An 18,438-nucleotide genomic window follows, 5' to 3' on the forward strand; every position below is an offset into this window, starting at 1 on the left:
GTTGCTATTCCCTTTGGATCCCCTTCTGTGTTAAATGTATAACCTATTTTAATACTTTCAGGTGAATTATAAAAGTTGCAGACATGAAGTGTGTAAGAATAGATAAAATTTGGGGTAAGTCTGCTACCATTCAGTTCAGAAGTTATCTTCCATCTTCTCTCAAAAGATGTAAAGATTAAAATATATACAGTTAGAATTATATCTTCATATTAAGTGTGTTGAACTTGGTCTCTCACCTGAAAAGAAAAGATTGGTTAAGAATGGGTGTTGGAAACTATTTGAGTGCAAGAAAGATGAGCAGGACTAAACATGTATTACATTGGTGGGGATGAAGTTAAATTGGTTCAGGATAGGGTCCAGTAGCCAGTTCTTGTGATTATGCTATTGAACTCTAGCTTTGATAAAAGATTATTGTGGGGATTTTTGATCATTTGAGTGGCAATCAGCATCTTAAGCATTACATAGGTCAGTGGAGTCAGTTATATAATCCTGGAAGAAGACTCAATTAAACTCGCTGTTGAATTGTTGGTTAATGTGGGGGCGGAATTGATATCCTTTTTGAAAATATTTGTATATTTCTTACATTAAATAAAGCAGAGTGTATTTTTTAAATTAATCTTTAGAACCCCTGATACATATTTATTATATATCTGTTTATGGGTGTATCATTGTATGTAAAATTGCTAAGGATACATGGAATATAAATAAATTTTATTCGATTCAATTCTGCCGGATGTCTTGCTTGCTATATGTTGGCATGGGCGTCTACCATATGTTGTACTAACCTTTCCATCAACCATGACTTTTGCTGTATGAGGTTGAAAGTTGCCGGAAGGTCGCAACATAGATTTAATTCATCTGTGTTTCATCATCTGTAGTTATCCTGAGGTTGTCAGTCTGTCTAGCTGTTGGCATGGGCTGCCAATTCCATCAACCATGACTCTAGCCCTAGGGTGGGGTTGGAAGTTAAATTTCGATAGATCGGTTCCTGACAATGATACACGACTTCTGCATTTGGTATTATGCGTCTGCACGATGTAAGTTGGTATTACCCAAGTAGGTAGTTAGTATGGTATTTGTGTATAGCATACAGCAAGAGGTTATGTATGTATGGTACGGAATGGTGATGTGAATTCTGTCGTTTAAGCGCTTTCGCTTAATGCTTGGGGGGCATAGTTTTTTTCTTCATGGAATTTGTACATACTGAGGAGATTGTGACATGGCAGACCACATACTATTCTTGTGGACACATAGGAATATAACTGTATTGGTAAGAATTGTACTATTGTAATAAATGTATGCATAAGAATTTAATAAACACATTCGTAATCGTAGTGTGCTCCTTCAGTTTTTAAAATTAATCCATATTTTTGAGCAGCATACACCAGCTTGTAAGCAGTTTTGGCTCTTAATCCTAATGTACCCCAACGCAATTTTGACAATATTTTAATTTAGTTCTAGGTATGTGAGTCTTCCATTAATATGCTTTGTTTTGGTTACTACGTAAGTTTAGTACGAACGTAAGTTTCATTTGTGTAAGTAGTAGTTTTGAGTGCACGTTTATTCACTTGGTTTAAACCTAGAACTGTGTTGCTGGTAATCCTATGACATATCAACCACTGAGATTATTTAATGTTAATGCATAGAGGCTGGTAATGGTATTCAGGGCTGTAACATCTTGTATTCTTGTAGGTGGTTTCAGAGGAAAGTATTACCTCAGTCTTTAGCATGGACAGGGCTACATGGCTTCACAACCAAGATGACCACAATCAACATTTTCACTACTATCTCAAGCATAGAACAGGACAAAATGCATGATTCCTTTTTGTTTGTTTTCTAACCTAGTGTTATTAATTTAAAACCATGAAATTAATTTAATTTCAATAGATTTTATGTAATAGCCTGTGGCAGATGTTCGTTTGACAGATTTGTGGACAATATTGCTAATATTGTAACAGAAATTGACAATGTAGAACAAGTGCTTTCTTGGGGATGGAACTGAGCTATCTGTAAAGAGAGGTGTCACTGTTTTTATCAGTTTTACAGAAATGTAAAAGTGTAGAATTTAGAATTTAGAATTTTTAATATTTATATATTTTTATAGAGCCATAATAGTTCATTCAGTAAGGCAGATCATTTTTCTCTTTGCCACTTTGTCAATATTGGCTTAGTGGTCACCCAGCCTCCTGTGCAGTGGAAACAAGGTGGCTTTCCCTAGGAGTAAAGTGGTAAGGTAATGTAAGCATACCACTCATCTCCATTTAGTGCCAAGTTTAAGAATGCATATAACTTTACTTCACCTTTCTCTGTTTGCTTCCATGATGGAGTACTTTGGCTTTATACATATACATTTTTATATACATATGCATAAAAAAGGTAATCTCTTTTAACTGTCATATGTGGCATATCTTTTCACAGATGGTGATCATGAATTGTGTGCAGTTCATACATACTGTCACTGACATTTAATGTCATGGGAGTCACTTTTGCAGTGGAGGGTGCACGTGAAGGATTTGTCCTTCTGCCTTATCTGATAGACCATTACCTTACATACCATTATGTGTATTTTTAAGGCAATAAGAACATTTTAAAGAGTGATTTATCAGTGACTTAGATTATTTTAAAAGTGGTATATTACATGATCATATTGAAGGCATTGAATCATTGTGTTGGTTGGTATAGTGGTCCACTAGACTTGTGTTTGGTATCTGGTTTGAATCTCTACTACAGTACTGAATGACCTGATTGAGGCTTATGTGGTTTTCCTCCATATCTTCAGGCAGTAGTTAGGATGGTATCTGTAATAGAGCATTATTAAGTAACCTATAAATCATCCTGAGAGATTGTTTTGTTCTAACTAAGTCTGCTTCTTTTCAGAGGATACTTCTCTTTGACCAACACAAGTTCTTGAAGACATGGAGAAAGAAGTGACCAATAAGGGGCATGTTATACATCTTGAATTCACTGGAGCAGTTATCTGCCATAACATGATGACTTGGAGGGTATTTTCAAGACTTGGGTTCCATATCAATTAAGGGAGAATGGAGGAGGAAATTAACTCATTGGAACATGGAGTGTGTTTCAATGTTCCTCCTATGAGGGGAGAAGGACAAGATGAATTTGCATTGCAAGATTATGGAGGTTGTCTTAAAGACCTAGGAGGGAGCAGGTCAGTTTGGTGAAATTCTTAAATTGTTTAACAAAACACTTCTCAATGCATTTTTTATTGGAGGGACCTGGTCAAGAAAACTACTGTCAGAACACCTCTAATTCCATTCTCACAAAACATACACATACAATTCTTTATGGCAAAAGAGTAATGTTGGTATGACACACCAAGTGAATAGAACATAGTAACATGAAACAATGAAACATCCCCATCACCACTGGATGTAGTAAAATGTAATGTAAACAGGAGCATAATTTGTCAGATAATGTCACAGTGTAGTAATTTTAAATGTGATAAAGAAGGGCTAGGTGTAAAAAGGTATTAATATCAATTTATGCAAGGATGGGAAATTCATGGAGACCTGCTGACTCTGGCAAGGAAAAATTTCATGCTGATGTCTACATTATCTTAAAATTAACTGCCTCATACCCCATATGATAAATTTCTTTGCATGTCAAGAATTGCATACTACATTTTTACATGCATGGTTTTGTGCTAGCAGCTCATCAACATCAGTATCAAATTTGAAGTATTGACATTTGTGCTCCTCCACTTGCATCCATTATTTTTGAATTCAATAATGACTTTCCATAATGCTTGTAGACATTGTCAATCAGAAATGTCCATTTATCCTCCAGTATGCATATCATCTTTGTAGATGAACATCATGTAGTATTGAATAACACTTGTACCTATAAAATAGATAATCAGTTTCAGTCTTGGATTAGGGTATTAGCTGCCTTCCTCAAGTTTATGCATAGTTTTTTCCTCCTCTGGAAGAATGCATGGATAATTTCACTTCTACTCTTCTCTCATCTTTGCTGATATATGTTTGACTATTCTCATGCTTCATACAATACCTTTTTAGTTGAAAAATTGTCATTTAGTCTGTAACATGCATTACACTCTAATATGATTGAAAATTTTAACTTCATTGAATAACTTTCCCACAAATGTGATTTTTAGTATTGTCTTGTTTCAGTTTGAACTTGGTTTCCAGTCAGCAAAGTGTTACAAACTTGGCTGCTGTTCAGCAAAGTGGTATGAATATGGTTTCTGCTCAGCCAAGTGGTTTCAGTATGGTTTCTGGTCAGCAGAGTGAATTATCCTTTGCTTCTGGTCAGCAAGGCAATGAAAGAATTGTAACTTCACAGACGCAACATAATATATCTATGGGCAATCAGTCATTGACTCTTGCAGGAGGGTCATATGATTGTAATGTATGTGGACAGCAGTTTCAATTTCTTCCTGACTTAAGGACGCACTCTGTTATTCATGTGCGACAGCGCCCTCATGAATGTGTTGCCTGTGGGAAGAGGTTTATATTTCCAAGTGACCTGAAGAGACATATTCTTATTCATACAGGGGAACGTCCTTTTGAGTGTAATGTGTGCGGTAATAAGTTTAGAAAATTGAATGTTCTGAAGCGACATGCACTGATACATACTGGAGAACGTCCACATGAGTGCTCTGAATGCTCAAGGAAGTTTAGAGACATTACTGACCTGAAGAAACACATGCTCTTTCACACTGGAGAACGTCCACATGAATGTAATCTTTGTGAAAAGAAATTTACTCTGATATCACACCTAAAGAAACATTCACTTATTCATACAGGTGAACGTCCTCATGAATGTGGCGAATGCGGTAAGACATTTATACGAGTAAGCGATCTCAAAACACATACCTTGATACATACAGGGGAACGTCCACATGAGTGCAGTGTGTGTGGCAAGAAGTTTAAGTTGTCATCTCATCTCAGGAAACACACCCGAATCCACACAGGAGAACGTCCTCAGGAATGCAGTGTATGTGGTAAGAAGTTTACATTTCCTAGTGATCTGAAGACACATTCTCTTATCCATACAGCAGAGCGACCACATGAGTGTAATGTCTGTGGTAAACGATTTACTTTTCCTGGTGATCTAAAGACACACTTACTGATTCACACTGGAGAACGGCCTCATGAATGCTCAGTATGTGGGAAAAAATTCATGCGGGTAACACTTCTCAAGAAACACTCTCTAATCCACACAGGACAACAACTTCATGAATGTACTGTATGTAACAAGAAATTTACACGATTAACTCTTCTTCGGAAGCATTCGTTGATTCACAGGGAAGTGCTGCCACATGAATGTGCTGTGTGTGGGAAGAAGTTTACTTTTGCTAAGGAATTAAAAATGCATTCTTTGATTCATGAAAATGAACAGCAACACCACCAACAACTGCAGCAACATCATCAACAGCAATATCAACAACAGCAGCAACTGCAACAACTGCAGAATCAGCAACAGCAGCTACTTCAGGAACAGCATCAGACTCCACAACAGCAGCAGCAAAACCAGCAACATCATCAGAATCAGCAACCACAGCAGCACAATTGGCAACACCTTCCACAGAATCAGCAACAACCTCTTGCATTGCAGTCTCCTCAACAGTCTTACGACTGTAATGTTTGTGGAAAGAAGTATCCATCTTCTACTGAACTAAAGTCACATTCACTAATTCACGTGGGACAACGGCCACATGAATGTGATGTGTGTGGTAAACGATTTGCATTTCCTAGTGATTTAAAAGCACATTCTCTATCCCACACGGGGGAACGACCACACGAATGTATTGTATGTGGTAAAAAGTTCAGTAAGCTAAATGTACTGAAAAGACATTCGCTGATTCATATGGGGGAGCGACCTTATCAGTGCAATGAGTGTGATAAGAAGTTTAGAGAATCAAGTGACCTGAGAAAACATGCACTCATCCATTCTGGACAACAGCCTCATGAATGTACTGTGTGTAAGAAGAAGTTCATTTTGATGTCTCAGCTTAAGAAGCATGCTGAAATTCATACAGGAATTAGACCTCATGAATGTGCTGTGTGCAATAAGAAGTTTTTACGGTTGTCAGACCTTAATACACATACCCTCATACACACTGGCGAACGCCGACACGAATGTACTGTGTGCGGAAAGAAGTTTACGCTCGTATCTCATCTTAAGAAACATTCTCGAATCCACACGGGAGATAGACCTCATGAATGCGCCGTATGTGGTCGAAAATTCACATTTCCCAGTGACCTGAAAACTCACTCCCTTATTCACACTGTTGAACGTCCTCATGAATGTACTGTATGCGGTAAAAAGTTTATATTTCGTAGTGGTCTCAAAATACACACGCAGGTACATGCTGGTGAATGACCATCTCATCATCTCACCTCAGCAAACATCCCAGAATCAGTGCAGGAAAACATCGCATGGATGCGCTGTATGTGGTGAAAAGTTTATGCGAACTGTTCGAGACGTATATAGATGTAAATAAACGCACACTTACCCGGTGTCCTACGTGAGCGATTAAATGCGAGCTGTGCGAGTTGCGTGGGTGATGCAGAAATATCAAACTGGCCGTTTGTGTGGCGCTGTCCTAGGTTCCAGCGAAGCGGTCAGGAGAGGGAAGCGGCCAAAGTCCGAGATCAAATATTTTGATATTTTTGCGCGAGTCGCTGCGCTGGCCAGTAAGGCGCATGCGCAAGAAAGCTCTGACCATGCAGTACACGGAAGGCGCATGTGCAGGAAGGCCGCGTGCTTCTATTGCGGTCTCTCACGTAGGACACAAGCGATTCCCCGCTTCATATGACACCTCAAGCTGCTTATGCGGCTCGGGTAGCTCGCTTGTTATCGCTTAAGTAGGACATTGCCTTAAACCACAGTATAAATTACTTTGCAGCATATTCTTTGATCTACAAAAAGAGACATCCTCAATAATGTGTTATGAGTACTGATAAGGAAGAAGAGTGGCTGAGTGCTTTATCCTAGATACCAGCGTCAGTTGTGCGCATACATTTGTTCCTTGTTTACGCAGATAATTATGCCAGTTGGAACATACGACAGGTTTGTGCTTCAAAGAAGCAAGACCCGGACTCGGAGTAGGAAGCAGCAGCCGAGCTTTGTCCGCTTCTCCTCCTGCTTATACCCTAACTAAGTTGTTATGCACTGAATGTATAGTTCAGTACAATCTGCAGAGAAATTATTTGGTGATTCAGCTGAGATACAGCCTTTCTGCTACGCACGGTTACTGAATTTTTGCCGCGTTTCCTATTCGGCCAGCTACAATGGATGAAGTTTATCCTGATGAGTTAACAGTGGTGATAGGAGGAAGTGGTCGTCCTTGTGACTTTATTGTCTAAGATTCCCTTTGGGAATGAATTAATTACTTTACTAGAGCATTGGATGTTTTTAAGTGAATATTACATGAAGTGTAACTCAGCAGGAAGAGTCGACATAAATTCATAAGAAAGCTTTGTGGAGTTCAAATGTTGGATGATATCAGAACTTAGCTTGGCCATGCACCTAGTAAACCTTCTGAGGGCATTGCACAAGAAGCAGGCGTATCAAGTGGGGCCATGAGAACTACAAAATTACTGGAAATACAATTGATTACTCTTTGTTACATGATCCAATATTGGACTTTATTTCTCTGTATGGTATATTTAATCTTCATGGGGATATTTGAAATCAGAAGTCTATCAAACCAATCTACAGATAGAAGAGACATCGGAGAAATTTTTCATTTTGAAGTGTCCTGTATGTCCAGAGAATAACTGCGGTGTATGACCCAGAACTTATTGGAAGGTGTGGGAATCTGAGCCGACGTTAAAGATTGTCAGGATCTCCTGTGAAGGTAAGTAAACTTCACTATATGATTTTGCTGTACTCTCACTATCACCTTAGGAGACCTACTAGGAAACACGGCAGACAGTGCAGTGTTCATGCACAGTGAAAAGGCCATGCCTTGGCACAGCTCTCAAGTAATATCCCTATGTCTTAAATGCTTGAAGGCAACATTCTACATCCCCATTTGAGGTTTCTGTGGGGAACAGTGGGCTGAAAGCTTCTTCTATGGCTCTCTGGTCCGTATTCGGTCCAGGGCCTCCTCAATTCTCCTCTTCCATTCGGTCCTCTGTTAGGTCCATCTGTCCAAGGCTTTGATTGAGGTTTTGAGACATCTTCCTTTTTATGGTGCAAGATTGTTAGCCTTGCGACCAACCCCCAACCTAGAGGACCAGGGTACCTGTCTTAGTCTGACCTTTCCCCCTCGACCAATCTGGCTAGGGAGGCCCTACCAGTAGCTATGCTACCGCCACTGAGGTACTCAAGCCCCACCACCACGACAAGGTGCAGGTACCATTAAGTGGAGGGGCTGAAAGCTAACCTGGGAGAAATTTTACTGTAGGAAATATAGCACACTTATCAGTTTAGAATAACTGAAATTAAATCTGTAATTAGGGAAAATTTTAAATTGGGAAATGTAACATTCTGTAAAGATAAGTCAGTGCAGATTTATCAGGAATGTGGCATATATGCATTGTGTATAATGTGGTGCCATCTATCTCAGACCCAGGATAGCTGAGTCAGTATGACTACATATACTAGGAGCTAGACAGCCAGTGTTTAGTTCCAGGCAAGGAAGGGCAGGGACTTTCTTCTTCACCACCATATCCAGACCAGCCGTGGGGTCCACCAAATTTTGTGATCGGTGGATACCGTGGGGTCATCGCCCTGATAACGGAGGCAATAAACATCTCTGAAATGTTGGTCACGTTCTACCAGACTACATGGTATAACATCCCAGAAGACAGTCGACTTCATACTTGGTGCCATGAGAACCTGAATATTACCATTGGCTATTTGGGATCACAAGTTGCCTGAAGCTATAAACTAACTAACTAGATGGCTTACCGAACCCGGAGGTTCATCACCGAATTAACCAAAGCCATCCACCGGACCCTGTCCTGGGCCAACAAAATCCAGTCTCCTTCAACTCCTATCTCCCATAGATCTCGCCTGAGATTATCCTCCTATCTACGTCTAGGTCTCCCCAGCGGTCTCTTCCCTTCAGGTTTCCCAACCAGTACCCGGTGCACACCTCTTGTCCCATCCATGCGCGCTACATGCTCAGCCCATCTCATTCTTCTCGACTTAATCACCTTGACAATATTTGGGGAGGAGTAAAGATTTTTAAGCTCATCATTATGCAGTTTTCTCCACGCCCCATCGTCTTCCCTCTTAGGCCCAAATATCCTCCTCAACACCCGATTCTCAAACACCTGCAATCTATGTTCCTCCCTCTGAGTGAGAGACCATCCTGAAGCTATAAAACTATTTAAAAACCTGTGATTAGAAAATTACAAATTTGTGTATTCAGTTCATGTTAAAATGGATCTTTGTTATTCAGAGATAGAGCACATTACTGTGACAAGTATAATATTCTTGCAGGGTTATCATTTTTGTTTAGGTTAAATATCTCGTGATTCAGTTCAATTAAAAGTTACGCACATGAAATAGTTGTCAGATGGGTGTCCAGGAAACAGCTGGGACTAAAACAGCTGTGTCCTCATCCTTGCTATTTTGTTGGTCACATCATCAAAGTCATAAAAGGGAGAGACGGACACGGCACAAGATGTGAATGAAAAAGTCACGAATTTAAATAACAATTTTGTCTGTTCTAGATTTATAATTAAAAGTATAATTTGTGGCCCAGTGTTTGGAAAACATATATTGTACTTCAAAGGATGAATACAAATAGTATGTACTGAACATGGTGATTCACAAGTTGAATTTTATATTGTTGCATAATATTAAGAAATAAAGCAAATGCCATTCATTTATTTTTTATTTTTAATACATTGAAATGACATTTAATTATGAAATTATGTAATATCTGCTAGATATCCTCGCATTATGCAAGTGAATGTGACTAGCAATGAACTGAACCTTCACTTTTCAATTCCTGGCAGGATTAGAGACTTTTCTCTTTGCCGTCATGTCCAAACTGGTTCTGGAATCCTCCCAGATTCAGATGATACTGAGGAGTCTTTCTGCAGGGATAAAGTGGTCAAAATACAAAGATCACTGCCGACTTCCATCTTTAGTCCTTCATGTTGCAGTGCGCAGGTACGTGAGTAGCTTCACATTCTCCGTTAACAATATTTTACTCTGTAGAGTGTTTAAAACCTGCCACTTAATTTTTCTTATATACTAAATTGCTATTGGACTCTTATTCTGCACTGAATATGTTTATTATTTGCTTGTGTAGTTGTGTTTCTTCAGCTGTGTAGTTTATGTAGCGTTAAGTGTTGGGATGATTATGTCAAGGAAAGGATCTGGAACTGGTCATCCTATTTTGAGCAGACAAAGTATAGAATCACATTAATGTTTTTGATGGTTGTGTTGTACAATAAACATGACTTATTGTTATGGACATTATCCATTGTCATGGTTTTATCCAGACAACGTTTGGGAAATTGGATCTGTTTCCATCTTAGGTATAAAGGGTGATGGGTAGAGGAAAGGTTCATACTCTGGCCCACCCTTGGAATGAGCTAGTCTCAGTCATTGGACCAAGGGCCAGTTCTACGGACCCTAGCTGATTAGGAACCTTTCGCCACCTAACTTTTTTAAACCATAGATAGAAACAGGTCCAGTTTCCTAAACGATTTCATAAAAATAAAGACATTGTATACTGTCCTTAAGATTGGAAAGACGTACGGTCTGGAGGTGCACAAACATTCCACCTATTCTTGACGCCACGTCATGGGCGATGACGGTAGCAAGCGTAAATAAAACCAAAGGGACGGGACCGATTCGTTTAGATTCGGTGATCGAGGTGCTCGATCTGTGCAGGTTCATAATTTTAATGTAGACCCCCAATACCAAATTTAATTAAAATCCATCTGTTCGTTTCGGAGATGAAACAGACTCGTCCTTCTCTGCGTGATGTTTCAAAGAACACAAACTAGCATGGAGCGAGTTAATGTGTATCAGATCACAGAATCATTAAGTGAGAGGGCTGCCTTGTTTCTAGGAGGTCGAGCCGTATATCTGATCATCAATTACGGTGATATTGTTGGTGGCTGGCTGGTCCAGCACTCTACTTATCGATCCCGCGCCTGGCAGCACACTGCATGCTCCGGGGAGCTCCGTCCCGATGTATACCTGCCCACTTACCGAAGTCATTTCCGAGCCAGATACAACTTTCAGCCACGCTAATAGCTTATCTTTTTTTCTGAATTACTGCATTGTTGTTAAACTCTTAAGTTCTGGTTGTCTAAATTGATACTAGGTATTATTTAACTATATGTTTTAGCACTTCTGTTTGTTAAGTGATTTTTAATATCAGTTTAGGCAATTGAATACAAGACATTAAGTGAAACGGTTGTGTTTAGACGGATGATAATAATAATTGGAAAGTTTCACAACACGACGCTCCTGTATAATATCATTTCTGCACTCTCCACGGTTTTTAAAAATTGATAAAACCGTCGTGATACGGTAACAGTCTCTTTCATCTTCACACATTCTGTAATTTATTCCTCCAAGCTCAGTATGGAAACATGTTTTTGCATATTCCTGTCCATATGTCACTGACGGAGGAGGGAACACACAAGATACCACGATAATGCAGCCACAATTTAATAGTCGTTCTTTTAAACTCCATGGAGAAGATTTCTCTAGAAACTAATAGTCCCTTAGCTAGTCAAGAAATTCAGCATCTATGGTTCCTTAGTGCCTGCCAGATGAATCTAATTCATCTCCTCACATAAATATTTATTTTAAAATTAATTTTATTGCCATCCATCTAGGCTTAGATCTCTTCAGATTGTCCGGCTAAAATCTTGTAAGCATTTCTCGCTCATCTCATGCTCCTGTTAGATATACTTCCGCTCTCTCATGTCCAAATATTCTGCCTAGGACGTTCTGTAACGCCGCGGTTAGCTCTCGCTTTAGACTTGAACCGGCAATACGTTAACGTCGAGGGCAATGAAGTAGCCTATGCAGAATCTGCAAGAACCAAGCTTCTCGTGACAGAACCGAAGGCTAGTTATTTATCAGTAACAAAGCCTGCCATTCGACATTACTCCGAGCCAGTTACATCCACTTTCCCTACATCGTTTTTCTTAGATCTATCATAATGGTATCCTTCCGTTTCTGTCTTCCAGATGTACTGAAAATTTGATCAGTTTATCTTACGATGTTGGTAGATATTCTAATGGGGTGTAGCGGGCTGGTGGATATTACGAGGTATTCGCTTATGTGTATATGTAGGAGATTGGAGATTCAGTAACCTGTTACACAAACGCCATCAATTCTGAAGGTGTCAGGGGTAATATACATTTAATTGGAAAGACTCGTTTACCGTGCACACAAAACTTTGAGCCCGTTATGCTAATTTTATGCCAGGTTGACGTAACCGTGCAACACCGAAACCCTGCTTACACGTTCTTCCTTCGGCTATGGCGCCTCCTTACAGACTTTCAGGAAGCGACGCACGTGCGTGGGAGACGGACAAACAGTCGACGTTTATGCAGGTTCACGGACACCAAGGCTATAATCCGTCATATTACTGTTAATAGTAATATGAAGTAAATAAAATAAATTAAAAAGTAATTAACATTACGTATTTGATGATTACGTGATGTCAGTACACTTTGCAACGCGTCTGTTAATGTGAAAAGACTTAAAGAACCTAATTCTCGACTAGTAGGAGCATCTGTTACTCAATTAGGCAAGCTATCATCTTCTTTTTTTCTCTCTCTCTGTCTAGGATTAATACGAGGGTAGGTGTCGTTATTCCACAAGTAATTACCAACCATTGCCGCATGGTCTTACAGGAAAGAAGTGTGTGATTTAGCAGTGTTAAGAAAAATTACAAATGAACCATAAAGATACGTGTAAAATAGTTTATCATTAAATTGTGTGTTTAAAATATAGTTTGGACATTTTTCAAAGAAACGTATGCATTGTAACCCAACCTCCCGAATATGAAGCAGGAATGTTAAAATCTCGGCCGTGGAATCTGGACCGACCACAATAGCGATCAAAAACACGTTTCCTCGTAGCTCTGAATTTACAGTGTACTTGCAGCCAGCAACCGTGCCTTCCACTCTCGTTTTTCAGACGGTTTAAGAACATCCACTGCCTTCCGCGCGTGGTTCAGTCATTACCCAGACCCATGCACTCGGCCCCAGGCAGTGTACGAGCGTCCACCACGTTGCGCCTGCCCATGAGGATCGTGAGGCTCACGAGATCCTGATCAACCTTGGGGACTCAGTTAGGGGTGACAAGGTGAGCTGAGCGGGGTAGATCCACTGTTTCGCTGGCCCGGGGAGGAACACCTAGAATCATGATCAGTAGCAGTCGTTTGGTTGTGTGACAAGTGGGCTCAACTGCGCCATGTCGGTGAGAAGAGGAAAGGATGATCAGAGGGATGCTGTGACACAGCTGAGGGGTGAGTAATCTCTCATTGAGGGTGAAAGGCTAGAAAACCTCAAATCACCCGTGAATAGTCTTTTGTGGCTAAATGATAACAGAATAAAATCCACTTGCAGTGCATCAGAACATGCACATATTTTAAAGGCAGGCAGAAAGTTTATTAAAACACGAAAAAACTTAAACTGGCTTTCAATATAATAAACGCGTTGGTACTGGCATTTTAGCATGTAGATTTAACCATTCATTTTCTTGCTACCGGTTAAGTATCTTAGAATTGCAGTTGAAAAGCTAGTTCGTACCCATTTCTGAACAATATGATATTAAAATATACAATTTTTACACTATAATATCGCTGCATATAAGAATTCAGTAGTGTGTGATGAGATGTACGTACAAACACTTAAAATGCTATGAAATTTGAGGTTTTCATGGCGATGATGATCTGGGTTTTGGTGCCTTGTAGACTCGTCAGCCCTGAAAATGGAGACGGCATGTTTCCTCGAAACTTTGGTATCTGCCGTCCATTGTCTCATGTCATCGTATTTACTCGTCAAAAAGGGAAGTGAAATGGCCTTTCGTGTATGATAAAACTCTTATGTTGGTTGCATATATGTTTATTTATTTATGTCAAATGGCAGGTACATAGAATTTCATCTTTGACCCATTTTTGCCAAGTTTGTAGACCACTTTGCCGTCATAACTGACCTCAAACGCCGTGAGTCAGGTTCGTTAATTTAACAAAGTCATTTTATTTGTGTGTGTTATGAAGCATTAAGTTCCACAGTACGATGGTCTGTCAATGGCCACTTTGAAAAGGCGTGCTAGAATGCGATCATGGCCTGTTTTTATGTACGATCCCGAAATTTGATTGGAGTAACCGAAAAAAAAAGTTTTAAGGTGACATAGGCACCTCCAGGTCGAGAATTGAATCCGAGTTCCTCAGTTCGAAAAGCAGGAGTGGCAACTTCCATATTGCGATGCTATGTGATCTACAGTCCACGACTGTAATCTTGAGATTTGCGGGGTGAGGAAGTGGGGGTGAAGGAGAAAAGATAGCGTCTACCTTTAACGCTACGGACTTCCTTGCAAGTCACAAGATTACAGTCGTGGACTGTAGTTTCTGTTTACAATAATTACTCCTAAATACCAAATGACCAGATATTTGAAATACTTCTATTTTTATGTGGTAGGTACCAGTTTATTACTTCGGCAGACGCGTTCAGCAGATTTCTAAGAATCTGTTACACGAGTATTGTGCCTACCGTATTGGCCCGACTTAGCAAAAGCTTTTCGTCGATAATTAGGCTATAAAATTTGTAGTTGTCTTAAAATTGCCTTTTATTAAATCGATGTGATACGAATTTTTCCTCATAGTTTCTTAATATGTATTTGCCTTTATAGGCTTGTTCGAGATTATTATAATCGGGTAAACACGGTACGTATGTATGGTTTAAATTGGTTTGTCTTTAAAACACATCTATGTTTGTATAGCACTGATAACTGACTGACGAATAACAAGTATATCGTTATATATTTATTTATTATTTCAGTCTATACACAAACTTGATTTTTTAAAATGTTGTTGTTAAAATTAAAATTTGGCGCTTTTCATCGTTATTACAATGTTACAATTTCAGCGCATAATAACGATGAAAAGCGCCAAATTTTAATTTTAACAACAACATTTTAAAAAATCAAGTTTGTGTATAGACTGAAATAATAGATAAATATATACTGAATTCCAACACAAACATGATGCATCTAAACTACAAAGTATATCGTTAACAAAGGTTTCCGGGTAGAATTCATAAAAAAAATATATTTCCATTTGCACTGTTTACCAGTTCTGCAAGTCCTGTGTTGTTGTTTTCGTTGTTGTATTTGCGCAGTGAAAGTCTGTAACTCACCAATAAGATGTATTCTAGTTGGTGGGCTGGTATATTGGGCTCGTGTGCAGATGGTCATTGGATTTAATACTGCTCCAGTCAGAATTTCTTAGGTTTGCTGTAGATTATCATCATCATTATTTTGCGGAAGATCTTGTTATTAAGAGTGGATTCTTTCTACGATAAATTTGTCGAATATAGCCTCGAAGTTTCGCCTTCATGACACAGGATGGTGTTTTATGATTAAAATAACTCCATTGAATAGTCTTTCTTGCGAAACTGGTAGTCGTTCAGCTAGTCAGGAAAATCCCTGCTCTTTATGGACCCTAAGATGTTTGCAAGACCCAATATTGAGTCACTTCCACATAAGGGCCTGTGCAACATTTCATAAAGTGAGTTGTTAGCAGGAAGACCACCGCTTGTCGGCTGTCTACATTACATGCTTGGAGGTCATCTCTTCCGTTCGAAACCTGTTGAATCGTCACATATTAGTAACAAAGAACAAACAAGGATGACTTTTCTCCAAGTTAAAATTCACATTTTTAAACAGAAAACTACAAACGAATTGTCACATTTGAATCGGTGATTTTTCGTTGTTGCCATTCTTATGGAGATAGTAAATGAATTCTTCCATGGCACTGTAGTTAAAATCTTCAAAAAGGATTTTTCATTTGATGTATTATTTTTTCCAAAGTGTGTCTTTAAATAGAATCTTAAAGCTTCGAATGTCTGATCAATATGGTGGCATTCATAAACTTACAGTCACAAATGAAAGCCTTCATCGTGTTATAAATGCCCGATAGTAATAATTAATGTCTGTGTGCTGGCAGCATTGATGAAACGGCATGTTTTGCAGAACAACTTTTATTGTAGGTTAACAGTAGCGAATGCACACGTCAGACAATAACAGACTATAGCTAGATTTAAATCGTGGTTTGTTGGCAGCATTGCTAAAACGACGTGGTTCAAATTATAGCTTTTTCTGACAACTTTATTGTAGACTAAATATACCGATTTTCATCTGCGTAGCACAATAATCTTTTGAAGTTTGCTAATTTTATTGCCTTCTGTTGAAAAAGAAACTCGACTTACTGGCAAGTATCAAAACAGTTGTATGATGAGGTCTGAAATGTAGATTGTGATTTAGTAGAATATTTAAACATGCAGTGAGCGAATATTAAGGCCGATGAGCGTTTACTTACAACGGATAAGAAACGTAAAGTGAAGTTGTTGTTGTGTCAGGAGGGATGTAGTTCGTTGCGGCTACTTTACGTAATTAATTGTATGGTCGTATTTCTGTGATGGAAACGATACGTCACGCTCCGTATCCTGCGTTAGAAAGAAATATTTACCCGTTCTGAATCTCAGAGAGATTTAGTAATGGGCAAGTAGTCTTGTGGCTCTCACACAGTGGGATTGCCACTTCAGATCCCGCTGGTGGAATCAGTGTTTTTCCACTGTTTTCTGTTGGTTGATTGATGGATTTATAGTCGATTCGCTTGCGGTGGTTGTACAAGACAGCTATCACATAAAACTAGCGCCTGAAACTTAAAATATATGCTTAAGTGGAGCCTTGCATACTTTTATAGTGGAATTTTTGACACATGTTTTGTAATGGTTTTATCGCCATGAGTTTTTAATACTTTAATTGGATAGTGTAATTTCCTACATACACACGCGCGCACACAGACACAGGCAAATATAATGGCTTATTTCTTATATCGACTCTGAGACCGACTATTATGACTCATGTTAGTCATGGTTTTCCTCATTACCTCCAGGCGAATGCTGCGATAGTATCTTGTTATAGGCCAATACCATATTTTCAGCCTTTCCGACTCATTATCCACAAATCTCGCTGCGTGACCTGTTCAGCTGGAAAAGTGTCATAACATATACAAACAATTAGTAGCCAAATCTAGAGTTTTAATGTAGGTTATTTGTACTTGTATTTTGTCACTTATTATTTGAGATTACTTAAATTTACTATCAGCAACCTCGTTTTGAAATACAAATTTATTGACTTGTTTCGTTATTTTCTTTTCTACCAGGTGTTTTCTTTCGTCTTCTTCCCACATTTGTAGCGGTCGTTGAAACTTCAAGATTTTTATTTTTCGTTGATTCTTGTAATCTTCTTACCCGTGCTCTAGTATAAGACAAAGTAGCAGCTGGTATTTAAAGAAGAATTGTGTGCCTGAGCTCTGTCATAATATTAGGTATAACAAGCTAACAGAAAAGAAACCAGACTTCCTAAACTCTATAAAACACATTCTCTACCTTTGTTTGTAACAGCGCCCTTAATCCTGGTTTTATAAGTCGATTCCAGCACTGTTCTAGAAACCTACTGTTTATGTTCTGAGCAAAAGACTGTTCAGAAATACCCATTTTACAAATATACGCGATTTGTAATACTTAACAAGATAATTTTACGTCCCATAAAAATAATGTTGAGGGGAAGTATTCAGATTATAAATTAGGGAACCTCATGAAAAAGGATACGTGGAAGGAGGATACTATTAAAATACATATTAAAATGTGAACTGGTTTGCTATAAGCGATGGGATCCAGTATTCGTGTTCTGTGTGTCTTCTTGTTCCTGGGACTTCCAGTATTATAAATAGGCCCAGTGTCCCAACCAAAGCGAATGATTATGTGGCGAGAGACGGGACTGTTTATTGAAGGGAATGGGACCAAGCCATTCTGCATATTAGCCAAAGACTTTTACTGTTCGTTCTTTAAAATATTTTCAGCCATGGGTACTGTTAATTTATTTGCTGAAGATGGCTGTCTTCTGGGTTATAACGCCGTGTAGTCTGGTAGAAGTTTACTAACGTTTCAGAGGTCCTTGCTGCCTCCGTCATCAAGGTTATGAGTGATTCATAGGGTCTGAAGGACAGAAATAAAATTCCCACAAGTTATGGTGTGGAAACGTCGTACCAAATTTAATATAAATCCGTTTAATACTTTGGAAATGAAAGACGAAGACTGACACTATTTTCAGTAATGCATTAATGTATGTACTTTGTTTAAATAACTAATAGAAAAAAAATATTCGCAATGTATAATTATTAAAAATAACTAAGAAATATTTTATGTAACGTAGTGTTTGACATTT

At 38.8% G+C, this 18,438-nt stretch overlaps 2 protein-coding genes across 7 annotated transcripts in view; both read left to right on the forward strand.

Annotated features, from left to right (window-relative positions):
- Nucleotides 1-9: 9 nt before the first annotated feature.
- LOC110830291 (uncharacterized) lies at nucleotides 10-9,829 on the forward strand. 3 transcript variants are annotated; one of them, XR_015534573.1, is made up of 4 exons: nucleotides 10-1,270; nucleotides 2,878-3,169; nucleotides 4,152-7,846; nucleotides 8,621-9,829. XR_015534573.1 is itself a non-coding variant. In XM_022065014.2 (3 exons), the coding sequence occupies exons 2-3, from the start codon at nucleotides 3,042-3,044 to the stop codon at nucleotides 6,364-6,366; spliced, it is 2,343 nt and encodes a 780-aa protein (XP_021920706.2). In that variant the 5' UTR covers nucleotides 10-1,270; nucleotides 2,878-3,041; the 3' UTR covers nucleotides 6,367-9,829. The 3 variants fall into 3 exon arrangements, 2 of the variants coding, with proteins under 2 accessions (XP_021920706.2, XP_021920709.2); XM_022065014.2 differs by having other exon boundaries at nucleotides 4,152-9,829; XM_022065017.2 differs by lacking the exon at nucleotides 8,621-9,829 and having other exon boundaries at nucleotides 10-1,037; nucleotides 4,152-7,464.
- Nucleotides 7,708-18,438, forward strand: part of LOC110830297 (sodium-dependent proline transporter) — a 49,853-nt gene continuing 39,122 nt past the window's right edge. For 2 of the 4 annotated variants that reach the window (XM_087346610.1, XM_087346611.1), the window contains exons 1-3: nucleotides 7,708-7,846; nucleotides 9,963-10,119; nucleotides 13,123-13,453. In XM_087346610.1, the coding sequence (XP_087202736.1) occupies nucleotides 13,399-13,453 (55 nt within the window). In that variant the 5' untranslated portion in view covers nucleotides 7,708-7,846; nucleotides 9,963-10,119; nucleotides 13,123-13,398. The remainder of the gene's footprint in view (nucleotides 7,847-9,962; nucleotides 10,120-13,122; nucleotides 13,454-18,438) is intronic. The other 2 variants (XM_087346613.1, XM_087346612.1) reach the window with 2 other exon arrangements.

Source organism: Zootermopsis nevadensis, unplaced genomic scaffold, assembly GCF_977971745.1.
Source record: "Zootermopsis nevadensis isolate Lab colony 2312 unplaced genomic scaffold, Znev_1.0 Znev_ptg000010l, whole genome shotgun sequence".
Classification (NCBI taxonomy): domain Eukaryota; kingdom Metazoa; phylum Arthropoda; class Insecta; order Blattodea; family Termopsidae; genus Zootermopsis; species Zootermopsis nevadensis.

Bases quoted from the DNA above. Each gene is read 5' to 3' on its own strand.
- LOC110830291 (XM_022065014.2), top strand. From the start codon at position 3,042: ATGGAGGAGGAAATTAACTCATTGGAACATGGAGTGTGTTTCAATGTT. The intron at 3,170-4,151 runs GTCAGTTTGGTG...GTCTTGTTTCAG, and splicing joins AAAGACCTAGGAGGGAGCAG to TTTGAACTTGGTTTCCAGTC.